This window comes from Tursiops truncatus, chromosome 4 (assembly GCF_011762595.2).
Source record: "Tursiops truncatus isolate mTurTru1 chromosome 4, mTurTru1.mat.Y, whole genome shotgun sequence".
NCBI classification, from domain to species: Eukaryota; Metazoa; Chordata; class Mammalia; order Artiodactyla; family Delphinidae; genus Tursiops; species Tursiops truncatus.
In genome coordinates, this window is record NC_047037.1 from 85798626 (window position 1) to 85816590 (window position 17965).

The 17965-nt window shown below is 40.3% G+C and overlaps 1 protein-coding gene across 23 annotated transcripts in view; it reads right to left on the bottom strand.

The window, feature by feature from the left end:
• The window catches only part of PHLDB2 (pleckstrin homology like domain family B member 2), a 124176-nt gene that overhangs the window by 96906 nt on the left and 9305 nt on the right, over positions 1 to 17965 (bottom strand). For all 23 annotated transcript variants that reach the window (XR_012331527.1, XR_012331528.1, XM_019922808.3 and 20 more), the window contains exon 2: positions 5836 to 7184. Coding sequence is in view for 21 of the 23 variants with exons in the window: in XM_019922808.3 (XP_019778367.1) it covers positions 5836 to 7170 (1335 nt within the window). In the remaining 2 variants the exon portion in view is untranslated. The remainder of the gene's footprint in view (positions 1 to 5835; positions 7185 to 17965) is intronic.

Below are 17965 nucleotides of genomic sequence, written 5' to 3' on the forward strand. Positions count from 1 at the left end.
TGGTTGTAAGAGGGAAGTTTATAGCAATACAGGACTATCTCAAGAAATAAGAAAAATCTCAAATAAACAACTTAAATTGCCATCTAAAGGAATTAAAAAAGGAATAGAGAGCACAGAAACAAACCCATATACTTATGGTCAATTACTCTGTGACAAAGGAGGCAAGAATATACAATGGAAAAAAGACAGTCTCTCCAACAAGTGGTGCTAGGAAAACTGGACAACTACATGTGAAAGAATGAAATTAGAACATTCTCTAACACCATATACAAAAATAAACTCAAAATGATTAAAGACTTAAATGTAAAACCAGAAACCATAAAACTCCTAGAAGAAAACATAGGCAGAACACTCTTTGACATAAGTTGTAGCGGTATTTTTTTGGACCTTTCTCCTCAGGCAAAGGAAACAAAAGCAAAAATAAACAAGTGGGACCTAATTAAACTTCACAGCTTTTGCAAAGCAAAGGAAACCACCAATAAAACAAAAAGACAGCCTACTGGATGGGAGAATATTTGCAAATGATATATTCAATAAGGGGTTAATATCGAAAATATATAAACAGCTCATACAACTCAATTTAAAAATAGGCGGAAGACCTGAAAAGACATTTTTCCAAAGAAGACATACAGATGGTAAACAGACACATGAAAAGATGCTCAACATTGCTAATCATCAGAAAAATGCAAACCATAACCATAGTGAGATATCCCCTCACGCCTGTCGAAATGGCTATCATCAAAAAGACCACAAATAACAAATGCTGGTGAGGATGTGGAGAAAAGGGAACCCTAGTAAACTGTTGGTGGGGATGTAAACTGGCAGAGCCACTATGGAAAACAGTATGGAGATGCTTCAAAATACTAAAAATAGAACTACCATATGATCCAGCAATTCTACTTCTGGGTACATACCCAAAGAAAACAGAAATCAGTAATTTGAGAAGACATACGCACCCCAATGTTCATAGCAGCATTACTTACAATAGCCAAGATATGGAAGCAACCTAAGAGTTCATCAACAGATGGATAAAGAAGATGTGGTATATACAGACAATGGAATATTACTCAGCCATAAAAAATAATGAAGTTTTCCCATTTGCAACAACATGGATGGACCTGGAGGATATTATGCTTAATGAAATAAGTCAGCCAGAGAAAGACAAATACTGTATGTTAGCACTTACATGTGGAATCTAAACAACAAAACAAATGAATAAACATAACAAAACAGAAAGAGACTCACAGATATAGAGAACAAACTGGTGATAACATGTGGGGAGAGGGATGGAGAGGCAATAGAACGGTAGGGAATTAAGAGGTACAAACTACTATGTATAAAATAAATAAACTATAAGGATATATGGTACAGTATAGGGAATACAGCCAATATCTTTTTTTTTTTTTTTTTTTTGCGGTACGCGGGCCTCTCACTGCTGTGGCCTCTCCCATTGCGGAGCACAGGCTCCAGGCGCGCAGGCTCAGCGGTCATGGCTCACGGGCCCAGCTGCTCCACAGCATGTGGGGTCTTCCCAGACTGGGGCACGAACCCGTGTCCCCTGCATCGGCAGGTGGACTCTCAACCACTGCGCCACCAGGGAAGCCCCCAGTCAATATCTTATACTAACTTTAGGCAGAGTATAGTCTATAAAAATGTTGAATCACCATGTTGTACACCTGAAAGTTATACAATACTGTAAATCAACTGTACTTTAATAAAATAAAGTTACATTAAAAATTTTAGATTTGCAGAAAGGGAGCTTATTTGACTTACTTTATAATATCTGCAAATAGTTAATTCTGTAAAGATGTAATAAAATGTTAAAACTTTGGCAAAGTTTGAACAACATTGATGAGTTTATTTATGAAGTAATTTTTTTATGAGAAGTATCCTATTAATGTAAAACTAAAATGCAATTATCTCTTATTGAAATTACTTACTTACTTACCTTGGAGAAATCAGCCTATGCTTACAAAAGATAGCAAAAGTTTATTTATTTTTTTTTGTAATCTGCCCAGAGAGAAAAGTTTCAGTATTTCACAAGAGTAATCTTTTGTGGCATGTCCTAACTGGGATATATACTTGCATATTTAAAATGACCAAAAACAGTTCCTCATCTGATTATTTTAAGATTTATTGTTTATAATAAATAACTTATTCTCACTTTATTAGGTAACCAAACTGCGAACATTCATTTTTCTCAGGCATCCACAACGCTACATTATTCAAATAACATAATCTCTGATTAATATTTGATTTCGCCTTCCCAAGATCAGACCTTAAATTCAGGAAAACAAATTTTTTCCAAGATACCTTCTACATTTGAACTGTCTTTAAGTTTTCCCAGAGGACTATTGGGCAATGACAAAGAATTTTTTTCTTAACCTTACAAAAAGAAGAATGCTAGAAATAATTAGGTTTATTTGTTAAGCCCCTTCTTGATAAATAGCTCAACACTATCAAGAAATGCATAGGAAGATTTGTCAAATCAAACGAGAAGCTCAGCCTTCCCTAGGCTAATTTTGTACAGGCAAAATATTATAACATAAAGTTCAGTGATTGCATACTTTACAGAAAGGCCCTGGATATATGTCAACGTCCTCACTCTCTGTAATACGTTCTCACCCTCAGGGGAAACACTGATTAAATAAGACCAACATGGGCTTCCCTGGTGGTTCAGTGGTTAAGAATCCACCTGCCAATGCAAGGGACATGGGTTTGAGCCCTGGTCTGGGAAGATCCCACATACCATGGAGCAACTAAGCCCATGTGCCACATCTACTGAGCCTGCGCTCTAGAGCCCACGAGCCACAACTACTCAGCCTGCATGCCACAACTACTGAAGCCTGCGTGCCTAGAGCCCGTTCTCCACAACAAGAGAAGCCACCGCAATGAGAAGCCCGTGCACTGCAATGAAGAGTAGCCCCCTCTCGCTACAACTAGAGAAAGCCCGCGCATAGCAACGAAGACCCAACGCAGCCAAAAATAAATAAATAAAATAAATGAATTTATTAAAAAAAAATAAGATCAACATCTTATTGCCTAATAGAAGATTTAAATTCTCTTTCTCGTTGAAACTGTTTGTTAAATTAACCGTAGATTAACCATAGCCACTTACTTTTACCCTCACCCAGTAGTCCACGATTTCCTCTCATGCTTTCCTAAAGACTCTGCTTAAGTTATAGGTGAGGTTCTGCCTTTAACAAAGAAAGACAGTCTCAGAGCCTCGTGGACAGAACTTTACCAGATACTCTTCACTCTTGATATTCAAAGAATGGACTTAGGGTCAGAGGCTGACAGAAGAGCTGACATTACATAGACAAGTATGAGATAGTACTAGAGGCTAAATCAGATTTTCAGGACTTCTTTTAGTTCAGAAATAGACAACTTCATGAAATCAAATTAATGACCCAAGGTTAGAGGAATAAGAATTAATTACATAGAACAGATTGAACTGAAACTGGAAATCTAATTTATGAATGTGGACATGTATTTTGGAAAATTATTGGCATTATCTTAATGTTCTATCTTCTGATGGGGAAAACCCTTTTAGCCTTCATGCTGATCTATCTCTAACCATCAATTTAGTTGGCTCCGATGTTGCAAACTAAATGAAACATTCTTTTAATGTTAGTTTGTTCTCCTTGGTCCTTCAGATTCAGGAAGAAACATTTTTTTCTGAGACTTTTTAATGGCACTAACATTATTTGCATGGGCTCAATAAGAATCTGTCCTCCCTTTTACTGGAATATAATCAGACAAATGGACAATACAACAGAGGCCAAATGTAGAGTGTCTTACTTAAAAATTAGCCTCACTTCATCAGATATGACAAGCCCCTTATTAAGGAGAAAGGGTTATAACTTCATATCTGAAGCTAATACCCAAAGCTTCTCCCAAGAAGTTGAACTAGGACCTGTTTGTGGCTTACAGGGCACCAACCTTATAGGCAGTAAAAAGGTCACTTGCTGGATAGCCAGGAACCTTAGCAGATTTGGGAAAACTAGAGGAAAGAAAAATTCACCAACTCTTATAAGTGCTAAAGATGAAACCAGTTTGGGACTTCCCTGGTGGCGCAGTGGTTAAGAATCCTCCTGCCAATGCAGGGGACACGGGTTCAAGCCCTGGTCCAGGAAGATCCCACATGCCGCAGAGCAACTAAGCCTGTGCGCCACAACTACTGAGCCTGTGCTCTAGAGGCTGCAAGCCACAACTACCGAGCCCACGTGCTGGCCTAGAGCCCATGCTCAGCAACAAGAGAAGCCACCACAATGAGAAGCTTGCGCACCACAACAAAGAGTAGCCCCTCTAACCTCAACTAGAGAAAGCCCGCGTGCAGCAAGAAAGACCCAATACAGCCAAAAATAAAAATAAATAAATAAATAAGAGTTTGGTTTCCTACCCTTAGAACAGAAGAGTAAATAAAAGCATTTAAGGAAGACCTCTGGAGTGATGAAGCCATTGAAATGCTCTCCTAGGTAACTTAATAAATCATAGAAGTTGATTCTCTGGCTTTATCAATGACAGTTGTTCAGCACAGTATAGCACTAGATTTGCTATCTATAGACAAGAAGGCTTTTACATGCTAATTAAAAGTTTTTCTAGCTTATGTCAATGAATCAGGCCCAAATACAATGCCTTTTGTGATCATGAAAAATCTTTGGAGATTATTTATGATAACAAAGGAACTGCCATACTGGAGCACCATCTAACATCCACCCACAGAATACCAAATTCTCTGGGGGTATACACATTCGTTTTCATTCACTATTAGTGATTAGGATATTTGGAAACTCTGTAAGGATAGACATTAACTTATCAAAAACTGTGAGTGATGTGAATAATTATTTTTCTAAAATTTCAAGCAAATTCTGTCCTGTATAGATGCAAAAGTTTCTGTTCATTATAATCCAGAAGTTACAATTTTATTGTCCTGTAGGGCATTAACTAGCTTTGTATGTGATTCAGAAATCTTATTCCAGCATATTTCTTTTAGTAACTAAAATACTTTTGATACTCCTACACTTCTATAAATCAGCTTTACCATCCTGCAGCTTCCCACATTAAGGAAATCATTAATCATTAATGAATCAAAATAATCTTAAGGTATTCACCCTAAAAAATTATGCTTAAAAGAAAATAGAAAAATGCAGCAGTTTGTTCTTATTCATTAGTGGGACTCTCCTGTTTCCTCTTTTCTTATGATTTTCAATATTTTTACAGTAATCATAAATCCATAGAAAAAGACAACTCAGTAATTCTTTTTGAGCGTGTGTAGTTTGGAGTCACTATATGTATTAAGATATGGCTGAAGGGACTATGGTGTGTGTGTGTGTCTATATACAGTGCAGAAAAAAGGTTGAGCACCACTGGGGCAACCTTTCAACTTTACAGACAACTTGCTATACAGAGAAACTTACTGCCTAATTTCCAATGAGTTGTCATTTCACTGATTATTACCTTCATAGCATATGCATGCAAATTTGATGACATAAGTAATACAAATCAGTGTTTCCTCATAGTCTTAAGAGAGAAGTTTGTAAGACTTTTAAAGTAATTCAGTAAAATTCACAGCTATCTTTGTTAGATTTATCAAGAATTCATACTTGTGAGACCTCTGCAGAGCAACTTAACATAACATTAGGCACACGCAGGCCTTCAAACTATCCATTTGTGACTAATAATAGTGATCTGGGAAGAGGAAGGTTAGCAGGAGGAAATCTAGGAAGGGACCAGTGGCCGGTGCCCATGGAAATTCTACACATATATCCTTGGGGTTTGTCTCCAAGAAGTTATTCAATGAAACAGTGAGGTCAAGTCAGATGAGAAGATTACCAATCGCTCCATCTCCTGCTCCCTGAGTCTCTCCTCCCTCTGCCGCCGGTGATAATCCATCAGGTCGTCTCGTCCTGAAATGGAGCTAATGCTGCTTTTCCGTTCCCGAAGGACAGGCTGGGGGGTTCCTGAGGCCTGTCTGAGGCTGTCCGGATCGGCATCATCAAACTCAACAGACCCACACGAGTAGTTCCTCCTGGCCGCAAACGCTCTGTCAAGCTCTCCGGGAGGGAAGGAATGACCTGGGCTGGTCCCCAAGTAGGAAGCCCTATCCAGGTCATCAGAGGTACAGGAGGAGGTGGAGGCCAGCAGCATCTTCCGGGCCACTCGAGGACTGGCAGGGACGCTGAGGGTGGAACTCACATAAGGATTGCCCTCAGAGGCAGAGGTTTTATAGGGTAAAGCTCCTGAGCTCAAAGAAGAAAAATTCAGGTAATTGTCATTGTCTGTGATGCTATGAGGTAGATCCTTTTCCCCCAGTTTCGTTCGTTTGTAATTGCCCAGAGAGCTTCTTGGAGGCAAACTGAGCGGTGCCAGCTGGTTCTCTGTGGCTCTGTGCAGCCTGGGGAGAGATCGGCTGTAGGCGCCCATGTGACTGAGGCTGCTGCCCGAGTACTTCCTAGTTCTTAAACTGATGTTTTCAGATGCCAGATCCTTGTGTCTGGTCACCTTGGGCTGAAGTGTCAGGTTGTCCTGGATGCTTATTTTCCTGGCTTGCTTTGGGCTTGAAGGCATGCTGGCTGCCCCTGACCTACCGATGGGCAAGGAGCCAGTATCGCCCAGGGAACTTCCATTCCACATGGTCAGGAGTGAGCCGGATGCTTTTCGGCCTTCCAGCCCTCCAAGAAAGTAGACATTGTCGTGGGATTTATTCCTTGAGCTGTATTTGGAATAGGGAGGCTTCTCTGACAGCCTCAAGGACCTTTCAGTGTCCCGGCCTGTAAAATGATCAAAGTCTGTTCTCCCAAGTGGATATCCGCTAAGAGAGGGTGAAGTGCTGCGTAAAGGGGTGGGAGGTTTCACGGAAATATTTTTGTCATTTCCGTCACAAGAGAACTGCTTGGTTCCCTGGATTTTGGCCAAGGAGGGGCTACTTCTGACACTGGTTCCCAAAGGAGAAGGGCTTCTTTTAGCAGGCACAGGTTGTGAGAGGGTCAAATAGGAACCAGAATAGTCTCCATTGGTTTTAAATCTCAGACTGGAAGAATATTTCTTCGGGCTCAGGCTCTCCATCATGTTTTGGGAATCGTTTTCGAGGGAATTCGCCACAAAGCCCGCCTCTAAGCTACCATTCTGTAAATCCAGCTGCTTTTGCATGTGGCTCTGCTCTGCCATAATCTTGTTGGAATCTGTAAAGGAAAAAAAAAGAGAAAGCTTTACTTAACAAAGAAGATTTCAAAAGACGAACCACATTTTTCAGCCTACATCAGTACAAATAGCTTTGCAGTCCAATCTGTTGTAATGAACACAAACGTTGTTTTAGTAATAAACCTAGAAAAGCTGTCTTGCAAAATGAAGATGAATAAAGATCACTGATCTGGGATGTTTCTTGTACAAAAGAAAAATAACTCAAGAGGACATCAATGAAATTTGAGAGGGACAAATCCCTAACCAAGTACAAGTGCAAGATGAGGTTGGTACCTAAAAAAGACAATGTCCCTTTAGTTTTCTAGTCCGTGGAGGACCACCTGCTTCCTGAGTACCTAGCAAAAACCCAAAGGGATGCTGCAATGGGCCTTCCTTTAGATGTCTCTGCAAGAATCATTAACCGCTCAGAAGTTAAGTCCTGAGGAAACTACATTCACATTCTGGCAGAGAAAGAAAATTTTGTGTTAGACGCTGATCAATAACATGAGGGTTAGAAGATGATTCTTTAAAGGGGGACTATGAGAGTTACCTTCTCAACAAAAAGACATAATAAAGGCTCCCGCATCCACCAGAGAAACGTAGGTAATAGTAGAGGAAGAAGTGTTCCCCATATTCCTGACATATCAGGGTCAGGGTGGAGTAGTTAAAAACCTGAAACTGACGCATCCTTCAAGTTCCCAGGCATCCCAGAGGCACCATGATCATCCTTGATCTAACTCTCTCCTCTCATGGAAACACCTTTCTCCTCTTGCACCCATCCGAACCCACCCATTCTTCCAGGATCAGATTAGGATTCTATTTTCCACGATGAAAAGAAAATTTTTTTAATGGATGTACCCATAAGAATATGTTGTGGACCCTAGTTTGAACAATATTAACCTAAGAAACTGCAGTTTTAGTCTATGAAAATGTCTTTTTAATCACAAATTATCACTGTAAATGTGAAGCCTTATATTTCAAACGGATAAAAATATTTTCTTTAAGTTATCATCAAAGTGAAAACACAATTTAAACATAAATTTGAACTCAGGTACTGCTAAGACGGTCCTCCAACTCCTTAGGCACCTCAAACACTGGTTACTGCATCTCTGCACTATATATAAACAGTATTACTTATGGTTAGTAATCAATATCATAATGTGTGACCAAGACACAAGTTTAAGGCAGAGGGTTTTCTAGTATTTCTATCGTATCTCCAGCCCCTCCTGACTCCCATCGCCCCAGAGGTGAGACACTCAATGAACGCAAGTTTTCAATGTCCATCACAGCCTTCCCCACTCCCTCCCAGCCACAGATGGAGGACCTTCACCTTGCTTGCTCAGCCTCAGAGATTTCCTGGGCAAATGCAGGCAGCCCAATAAGGAACTGCTTCTTACCCAGAGAGTGGGGCAAAGAAACAGTTTGGCTGCTTAAATCCTAGAGATGGGCTGAGTCCTCCTACCCCTCAAAGATGCAGCTTCCCACAGGAAGCTCTGCTTTGGGTACCTTATCCTCCAACCCAAAGCCCTACCCTGATGGATAAAAGCATGATTGTCTTTTGAAGTGGATCTCAAAAAAATGTTTGAGATTCTCCTTTAGAATTGCCTCCCAGCTGGGATCTGGCCCTGCCATCTGGCTCTTGCCAGGTCTTTCATTCCTCGGGGACAGTGCCATCTCTGCATCCAGGAAAAATGTCCCTCTCAGCAATTGTCCGCCACTACCAGTTCTGACCTCGAAAGCAACACCAGTCTGCTTTGAGCTATATCTCACCATGCCCCCTTGGAAGACTGAAACCACGATGATCTCTAGTCTTGGTTCCTTCTATTCCCGACTAACTTTATCACATGCTGGTCTGCTATGTTGAAATTCCAGCAAACATTGGTCAATTCCCTCAAGTTAAATGTTTTTGAATTGAGGAGACAAGGAAGTAGGTGGATCCTGGGAACATTACCATGTTATTTATTAAAGGGGAAAAAACACCTTAATTGCCCCCAAAATAAGGGAGAAAATCAAAAGCTATAGCATATCATATGAGTGAATATTAAGCCATTTAAAATCTTATTTCAAGGTATGTTTATAGCATTAAAAATACATTAATATAATGTTAAGTAAATTTTAAAAACCACACATACAATGAGTGCAGTCTTATATATACACCCACAAATACACATGGATTACACATAGATGTTCAAGTGAAAATCTGGGGAATCATCACTGATCCCCTCTATCACTATATCCTCTATCCTCTACCATCTCTATCACTTCTCTATTCCCTCCTTCCTCATTTTATCCATCAACACATCCTATCAATATTGTCCTTAATCCATAGTTTCAATCTGATCATTTCTGGATATTTCCACTGTTACCCCCCATTACAAGCCAATATCTTCTCTTCCCTTGTCCATATGCGTATTCTATAACAAGAACAATGGAATAAAAGAAATCACACCAGTGATTTTTAATTCACCTTTCTCAAACTAGTTTGTATGTTCCACATTTTATACAATGTGTTTGGGTTACCTTAACAATGAAGAAAAAAAATTAGTGTAAAATATTAGCATACAATCTGCAGCAATACTTCATTTTTAAGTTGATTAGACTCTTATTTTCCTAAGCTCTTGTCCAATTTTTGATCCAGATATTAACTCTTCCGAAAAAGGTTACTTTAAAGAACTTCTTCATCAGACTAAATACGTAAATATTTGAAGACTTCAACATTTTTTCCAAATTTTCTAAATGACTCAGGCAAAAATGACAATTATGCAAATTTACCCATTCCATACTTTATGCATCTGAAAAACTGCAAAATCAAACATAACACCTAACCTAATATGAATAAAGTGAACAGAGTGGTTACAAAAAAAGTCTCCAGGGCTTCCCTGGTGGCGCAGTGGTTGAGAGTCCGCCTGCCGATGCTGGGGACACGGGTTCGGGCCGCAGTCCGGGAAGATCCCACGTGCCGCGGAGCGGCTGGGCCCATGAGCCATGGCCGCTGAGCCTGCGCATCCGGAGCCTGTGCTCCGCAACAGGAGAAGCCACAACAGTGAGAGGCCTGCGTACCGCAAAAAAAAAAAAAAAAAAAAAAGTCTCCAGATGTTTGCTGAATATGGCTTAGATAATATATTTAGTATTCTCATTTTTTAATGTAGTTATTAGATTATTTCATTACTTGGAGTGATTCTGCTTATTGTATAGAAAAAAATTAAAATCCTAACAGGTAGTTTCAGGTTCCTCATTCATTGACTAGGTATTAAGTGCCTACCATGTATCGGACTTCAGCTTAACAGGCACTAGTGTTGCTCACTATTATTCCCGTTCTCTCCTTTCAGAAACAAAGCAGTGCTGTTCTGTCTCATCCCCATGACATTAGGTGTGGCTATGTCCCTTGCTTTGATCAATGAAACAGGAGAGAAAGTGACATGTCAGTTCCAAGTTGAAACCCCAAGAGCTGGAGCATGATTCGCCATCTCCATCCCCTGCTAAGATGACTCACTTGTATCCAAGTCTTAGCCTACCTCCCTCAGTGAGGGCAATAGAGAGCAGGGTCTCTGCCAATCCAAGATCGTCTTAAGCCACTGAGATTCGGGAGTTGTGTGTTACTGTGGAGGTGTTAATCTTCATTAAGTGCCTACTATAAACCAGGCTTTAAGCTAGGCCCTGGAAAATATGTGGTCAAAGATACCATTTCCTGCCTTCACATAGCTCACAGTCCAAAGGGGAAAACACACATATGAATAAATGCTATATGGTGTGATGCATGCCTTGATAGAGGATTGATTGACAGATCGGTAAAGGAGCATGGAGAGGGGCTAACCCAGTGAGACTGGTAGTCTGGGGAAGTTATCATGGAAAGAAATGACAATGGAGTTAAGTCCTATTGAAGAAAGGGAATCTGATGGGTATTCTCCAATGGTAGCATAAAGCCACCTCCACACCTAAAATTTTGTGGTTTTAAAAATATAAACAAAATCTCAAGCCCATCTAAGGTCAGACTACTGGTACATCCAGCAAACATCCTGTCTCTGACAGAATTAATAACAAAAATTGTGTAGGAAAAAAGCAACAGTTATTTTCTATATTTAATAACTATGTATTTCTCTCTCATAGTTCTCTAGATCCTTTCCCATCTCCACCACCATGTAAGATATGCTCTCTGGGGTCCAAGTCTATGCCTATCTTAAATGTGGTTTAAATTGGACAGCAATCCTCCAACCATTTAGGATATTTTAGATAAGGATACAAAGGGAAATCCATAAGTGAGATGTTAGAATAACAAGAAAAAAATTAAAGCCAGTTAGTGGGGAAGACTTTGGTTATAAAGTAGTGCATACAAAATAGGAAACAGAGCTAAGATAGTGCAGAGTTAGCCATCCAGAAAGCAAGGCAGAGCAGATGCTGTTTAATGGAAGTCAGCAGCTAAGCACTGAACCCAAACTCTGCATTTTCAATATTTGCTCTAACGGCGCAGAATTGAGGGTTTATGTCAAAAAGGATACTTAAAAGCTTAATTTTTGACTCAGCAGCATAGGACATTAATGTCATTTTAGATGATAAAATGTATTAATGTATTTCAACCGGTTTGCAGTTGCAAATGCTACTTAATCACCCAAACAAAATATTACCAAATATCATTCCCTCTTCCAACAAAACTACATAGTATCAAATTACTAAAGGGTATTCTTACTACCCTACAGGGTGGCAACACTTGGCCCCTCTCTCCTCCTCACATACACTTTTTTTTTAATCAAAAAATTTAATTAGTGGGAATTCCCTGGGGGTCCAGTAGTTAGGACTCTATGCTTCCACTCCAGGGGGCACAGGTTCGATCCCTGGTCAGGTAACTAAGATTTCTCATGCCTCGCAGCTCAGCCAAAACTCACCATGGCCAAAAAATGTAATTATTGATGCAGTTTAGTTGGCCAAACAAAATATAACACCAGAATATTCCACAGTAGTACTAGCTGGAAGATCAGCTTTACAGTCTCTAAGGAAGAGACAAGCAGGACATTTGCAAATAATAAACCACATCTGAGAAACAGCCATGCAACAATTCTCCACCACACATATTGCAGAAGAAAGCTACAGATGATCTGGAGGGAAGAACATTCCAGAGAATATTTTAAGATATTCATGTTTGATACCCTGGTTTTTCAGTTCAACCTTATTGGGTCCGTTAAGGATGTGTAAAAAGTTGTACACTTAAAGATTTATCATCAAGTATAAACATGTAATTCACTCATTTTCCTGAAGCTGAGTTTACCATAGCTGAGTACATATGTATGTATACTTGTGTCAATTTGAGATCTCTTAATCCCATAAATCAATTCAACTCAAAAGGTGGAGAATCACACAGGTGGTCTTTCTGACCCTAGGAGTGACAATAATGGTTCATGATACCTCTCTCTCCTTCCCCAGTTCCAGGGTGTTCTTTTCATTGCGGATGAGATCACACGAGTGGAGGCCTAGAGGTGGGAAAAGCATAGGGAAATGTAGAACAGGAAGCAGTAATGTACTCTGAATGAGGATGAGAGCTAAGGCAAGGAGAGTAGAGGCAGGAGGGCAGAGGATACAATGGGAGAGACTGGGTATAATTCCCCAGCAGTGAGGGAGATAGCAACGTGATGGAGCCCTGCAGACAATGTATTAGAGACTGCAGCTGAGGTTAGGAAAAGAAAGCAGAGGAAGAACTAGGGCTGTGAGAGGTGAAAGGGCACACTGCAAGAGGTGTTGTCAAAGTGACACAAAAGAGAGAGGGCGGCCGGAGAGAGGTCTATGTTAACACATGTAAGAAAGGTGAGGAATTCTCCGAGGTTTCTAGCCTGGCTTCTTGATCTCCGCTGGTGTATTTCTTTTTGCTTTCCTGTACGTTTTATGTAAACAAAAAAGAAGTCTCATGGAAATTATAAAATCACTGCATTATGTTATTGTGGAAGTAAAACAGCCCCAAGGGCACTAACGGCTCCATATACTGCACGCATACGCACAGAAACAGAACCGGTGTGGAGAAGGGAAGAAGGCATCTGGTGCCCATCTGAAAGAAGAGACAACACCGGGTCGTCTAAACAGGAAAGAAGTTAATGTGTGTTGAAACATTTGGGCTTACTTTCCGATCCATAAATTTAATCCCTCCAGAGCTCTCTTGTTATTTTATCACCTGAAACGTATATCATCTCATTGTCGATTAGAAAATGCCAGGAGTCATTTAGAGATCTCTGGAAGGTACCACGGAAAGTCACGGTACATTCTCCCTTAAGAAGAAAATTATAGGAAAAACTAATCTCAGGGATCATGTTTGAAAGTTTCTTGGTAGATTCTTTCCTCTTTGCCACAATGCTGGTATATGTTTTAAAATATAATTCTCCTGCTCCATTTGTACCAAATAACACCACAGTGAAGCTAATCCCATCCAAACTGTAAGTCACTGATGGTGACTTCAGAGCACTGTGATGGGCAGTTGTAGAGATCTTGGTTTCAAGATAATGAATACACACCCAGGGAGCAAAGTTTTAAAAAACGAACAAATTAAAATGAAGTATTTACTGTGCTGTGTTGTGTGTGTTGCATTAGAAGTAGGAGTCTTAAAGTCTGGCCTATATATATAAATGCAGTTTTCCAGGTAATTTATACCAAGAGTTTGGAGGATTCTTAAATTATACAACACTTTACTTGTCATTTTACATCGCCATGCACAAACACTTCTCAGGATCACCCAATATAGCAGGAATTAATCAAAGGGGGAGTGCAAGAGCAAGTGATAGGAAAGTGGAAATCTTTTCACATGGCTGGGGAAAGGGGATGGATGTAGATTACAGAAGCAAATTCAGAAAAAGAATCTTACCCAAAAAATCAGGAGGGTTTAGGCTAAAATTTCCACTTTATGAAAAAGGTTGAGTCTCTGTTTTTCTTATGAGGGGCCTTAGAGCTGAGGTGCTGGCTCTGGGAGCCAGCTGTCTGTGTCTTTGCCACAGACAGTGGTTGATGCCTGGTGTTTCAAACTCTCCCAGCACACTGGTGGTCCACAGGCTGGCCTCTTTCAGCACTGACGTTTACGGTATGGCAATGTTTTAAAGCACGTACTGATGACACGTAATTGAATTCAGACACCAGCTTAGAGCAGTCTGTCAGAAGCAGTGCCATTGGGGAGGTGGGGGGGGGGGGCGGAGTTCTGTGGTGACCAGCGGTGCCTGAGGGAAGAAGCTTTTAGAGGACTGAATAGGAAAAACTAAGAAATCTATTTCAGCCCCAAACTCCAAGCTTAAGAATGGAGAACAATGGACACAAAAACCTCCCTCTTTTCCCACTAATCCCAACATGAAAACATGATGAAGGGGGAGGGGGACTACTTAGAAGCTTCAGGAACAACCACTTCCTTCTCTAGCAATATTCTCATTTCAGACATCCAAAAGCAGCCTGTTTTCCCCACCCTCCGTTATCCAAACACCTTCCTCAGTTAAACAAACCCTCAGACCTCTGGACTCCGCCTTTGCAAATATACCCTCCTTTTCCACAAGTATTTCCTTTCATCACTAAATCCTCAGCCTCCTGCTTCTCTACACACAAGCCACACCTCTCCACACAGCCCCACACCCACTGGCAAACACCTTCCCAGATCCTCTCTTCTTCAAATATCCCCTCCTATGCACAGGTTTTGTTTTGTTTTTTAATTTATTTATTTTACTTATTTATTTTGGCTGCTTTGGCTCTTTGTTGCTGTGCGCGGCTTTCTCTAGTTGCGGAGAGCGGGGGCTACTCTTCGTTGTGGTGCGTGGGCTTCTCATTGCGGTGGCTTCTCTTGTTGCAGAGCACGGGCTCTAGGTGCTTGGGCTTCAGTAGTTGTGGCACGTGGACTCTAGAGCACAGGCTCAGTAGTTGTGGCGCACAGGTTTAGTTGCTCCGCGGCACATGGGATCTTCCCAGACCAGGGCTCAAACCCATGTCCCCTGCATTGGCAGGTGGATTCTTAACCACTGCACCACCAGAGAAGCCCCCATGCACAGGTTTTGTAAGCACCCCTAAATCTGGACCTTCCCACTGTCTCAACATCCATCCCCACAGAACTTCATCTCCCATTCATGCAACCTGGCCTCCTAAACTCTGTTCCTTTAAACTCTTCCTCCACACTCAAGATTTTACGTCTCAGCGCAGGGAAGAAAAAAACAAAAACCATAAAACCAAACTTCTCTTAGTGGACACTGAGCCCTTATTGGTTTTTTGCAAATAAACAGAGCAGCAAATGGATTCTCATTCCTCATTCCTTGCGCCATGTTCTCTGTCATTTAAAGATCAGCCTTTTTGAACAAAATAATTATTATCTACTAGATACATATAGATACCTTGATAATCTCCAAGGAGGGCATTTTTATCTCTCAAAAGGACCCAAGAATAAGGAGGATGTTTTGTTCTTTCAGACTGAGCCTGTTACAACAGTAAATCTTACTGTATGCAGACAGACACACATTCACAGACACACAGAGACAGACATACACTGGATGTCTACTCTTGCCACTATTATTCAACATAGTTTTGGAAGTCCTAGCCACAGCAATCAGAGAAGAAAAAGAAATAACAGGAATCCAAGCTGGAATAGAATAAGTAAAACTGCCACTGTTTGCAGATGACATGATACTATACATAGATCATGCTAAAGATGTCGCCAGAAAACTACTAGAGCTAATCAATGAATTGGGTAAAGTTGCAGGATACAAAATTAATGCACAGAAATCTCTTGCATTCCTATACACTAACAACAAAAGATCAGAAAGAGAAATTAGGGAAACACTCCCATTTACCATTGCAGGAAAAAGAATAAAAAACCTAGAAATAAACCTACTTAAGGAGGTAAACTATTTGTACTCAGAAAACTATAAGACACTGATGAAAGAAATCAAAGATGACACAAACAGATGGAGAGATATACCATGTACTTGGATGGGAAGAATCAATACTGTGAAAATGACTATACTACCCAAAGCAATCTACAGATTCAATGCAATCCCTATCAAATTACCAATGTCATTTTTTACAGAACTAGATCAAAAAATTGCATAATTTGTATGGAGATAAAAATGACCCTGAATAGCCAAAGCAATCTTGAGGGGAAAAAATGGAGCTGGAGGAATCAGACACCCTGACTTGAGACTATACTACTAAGCTACAGTAATCAAGACAGTAAGGTACTGGCACAAAAACAGAAATATAGATCAATGGACCAGGATAGAAAGTCCAGAGATAAACCCAGACACCTATGATCAACTAATCTATGACAAAGGAGGAAGGATATACAATGGAGAAAAGACTGTCTCTTCAACAAGTGGTGCTGGGAAAACTGGACAGCTACATGTAAAAGAATGAAATTAGAACACTCCCTAACACCATACACAAAAATAAGCTCAAAATGGATTAAAGACTAAATGTAAGACCAGACACTATAAAACTCTTAGAGGAAAACATAGGAAGAATACTCTTTGACATAAATCACAGCAAGATCTTTTGTGACCCACCTCCTAGAGTAATGGAAATAAAAACAAATGGAACCTAATGAAACTTAAAAGCTTTTGCATAGCAAAGGAAACTATAAACAAGATGAAAAGACAACCCTCAGAATGGGAGAAAATATTTGGAAATGAATCAATGGACAAAGGATTAATCTCCAAAAAAACAGCTCATGCAGCTCAATATTAAAAAAAACAAACAATCTAATCAAAAAATGGGCAGAAGACCTAAACAGACATTTCTCCAAAGAAGACATACAGATGACCAAGAAGCACATGAGAAGCTGCTAAACATCACTAATTATTAGAGAAAGGCAAATCAAAACTACAATGAGGTATCACCTCACACTGGTTAGAATGGGCACCATCAGAAAATCGACAAACAACAAATGCTGGAGAGGGTGTGGAGAAAAGGGAACTCTCTTGTACTGTTAGTGGGAATGTAAATTGATACTGCCACTATGGAAAACAGTATGGAGGTTCCTTAAAAAACTAAAAATAGAATTACCATATGACCCAGCAATTCCACTACTGGGCATATACCCAGAGAAAACCATAATTCAAAAAGACACTTGCACCCCCATGTTCATTGCAGCACTATGTACAATAGCCGGGTCATGGAAGCAACCTAAATGTCCATTGACAGACAAATGGATAAAGAAGATATGGTACATATATACAATGGAATATTACTCAGCCATAAAAAGGAATGAAACTGAGTTATTTGTAGCGAGGTGGATGGACCTAGAGTCTGTCATACAGATTGAAGTAAGTCAGAAAGAGAAAAACAAATACTGTATGCTAACACATATACATGGAATTAAAAAAAAATGGTTGTGATGAACCTACGAGCAGGACAGGAATAAAGACGCAGACATAGAGAATGGACTTGAGGACACGGGGAGGGGGAAGGGTAAGCTGGGAGGAAGTGAGAGAGTGGCATGGACATATATACACTACCAAATGTAAAATAGATAGCTAGTGGGAAGCAGCTGCATAGCACAGGGAGATCAACTCGGTGCTTTGTGACTACCTAGAGGGGTGGCATAGGGAGGCTGGGAGGGAGACGCAAGAGGGAGAGGATATGGGGATATATGTATACATGTAGCTGATTCACTTTGTTGTACAGCAAAAACTAACACAACATTATAAAACAATTATACTCCAATAAAGATGTTAAAAAAAAAAGGAAAAAAGACACACGCACCCCAATGTTCATTGCAGCAACAGCCAGGTCATGGAAGCAACCTAAATGCCCATCGACAGACAAATCGATGAAGATGTGGTACATA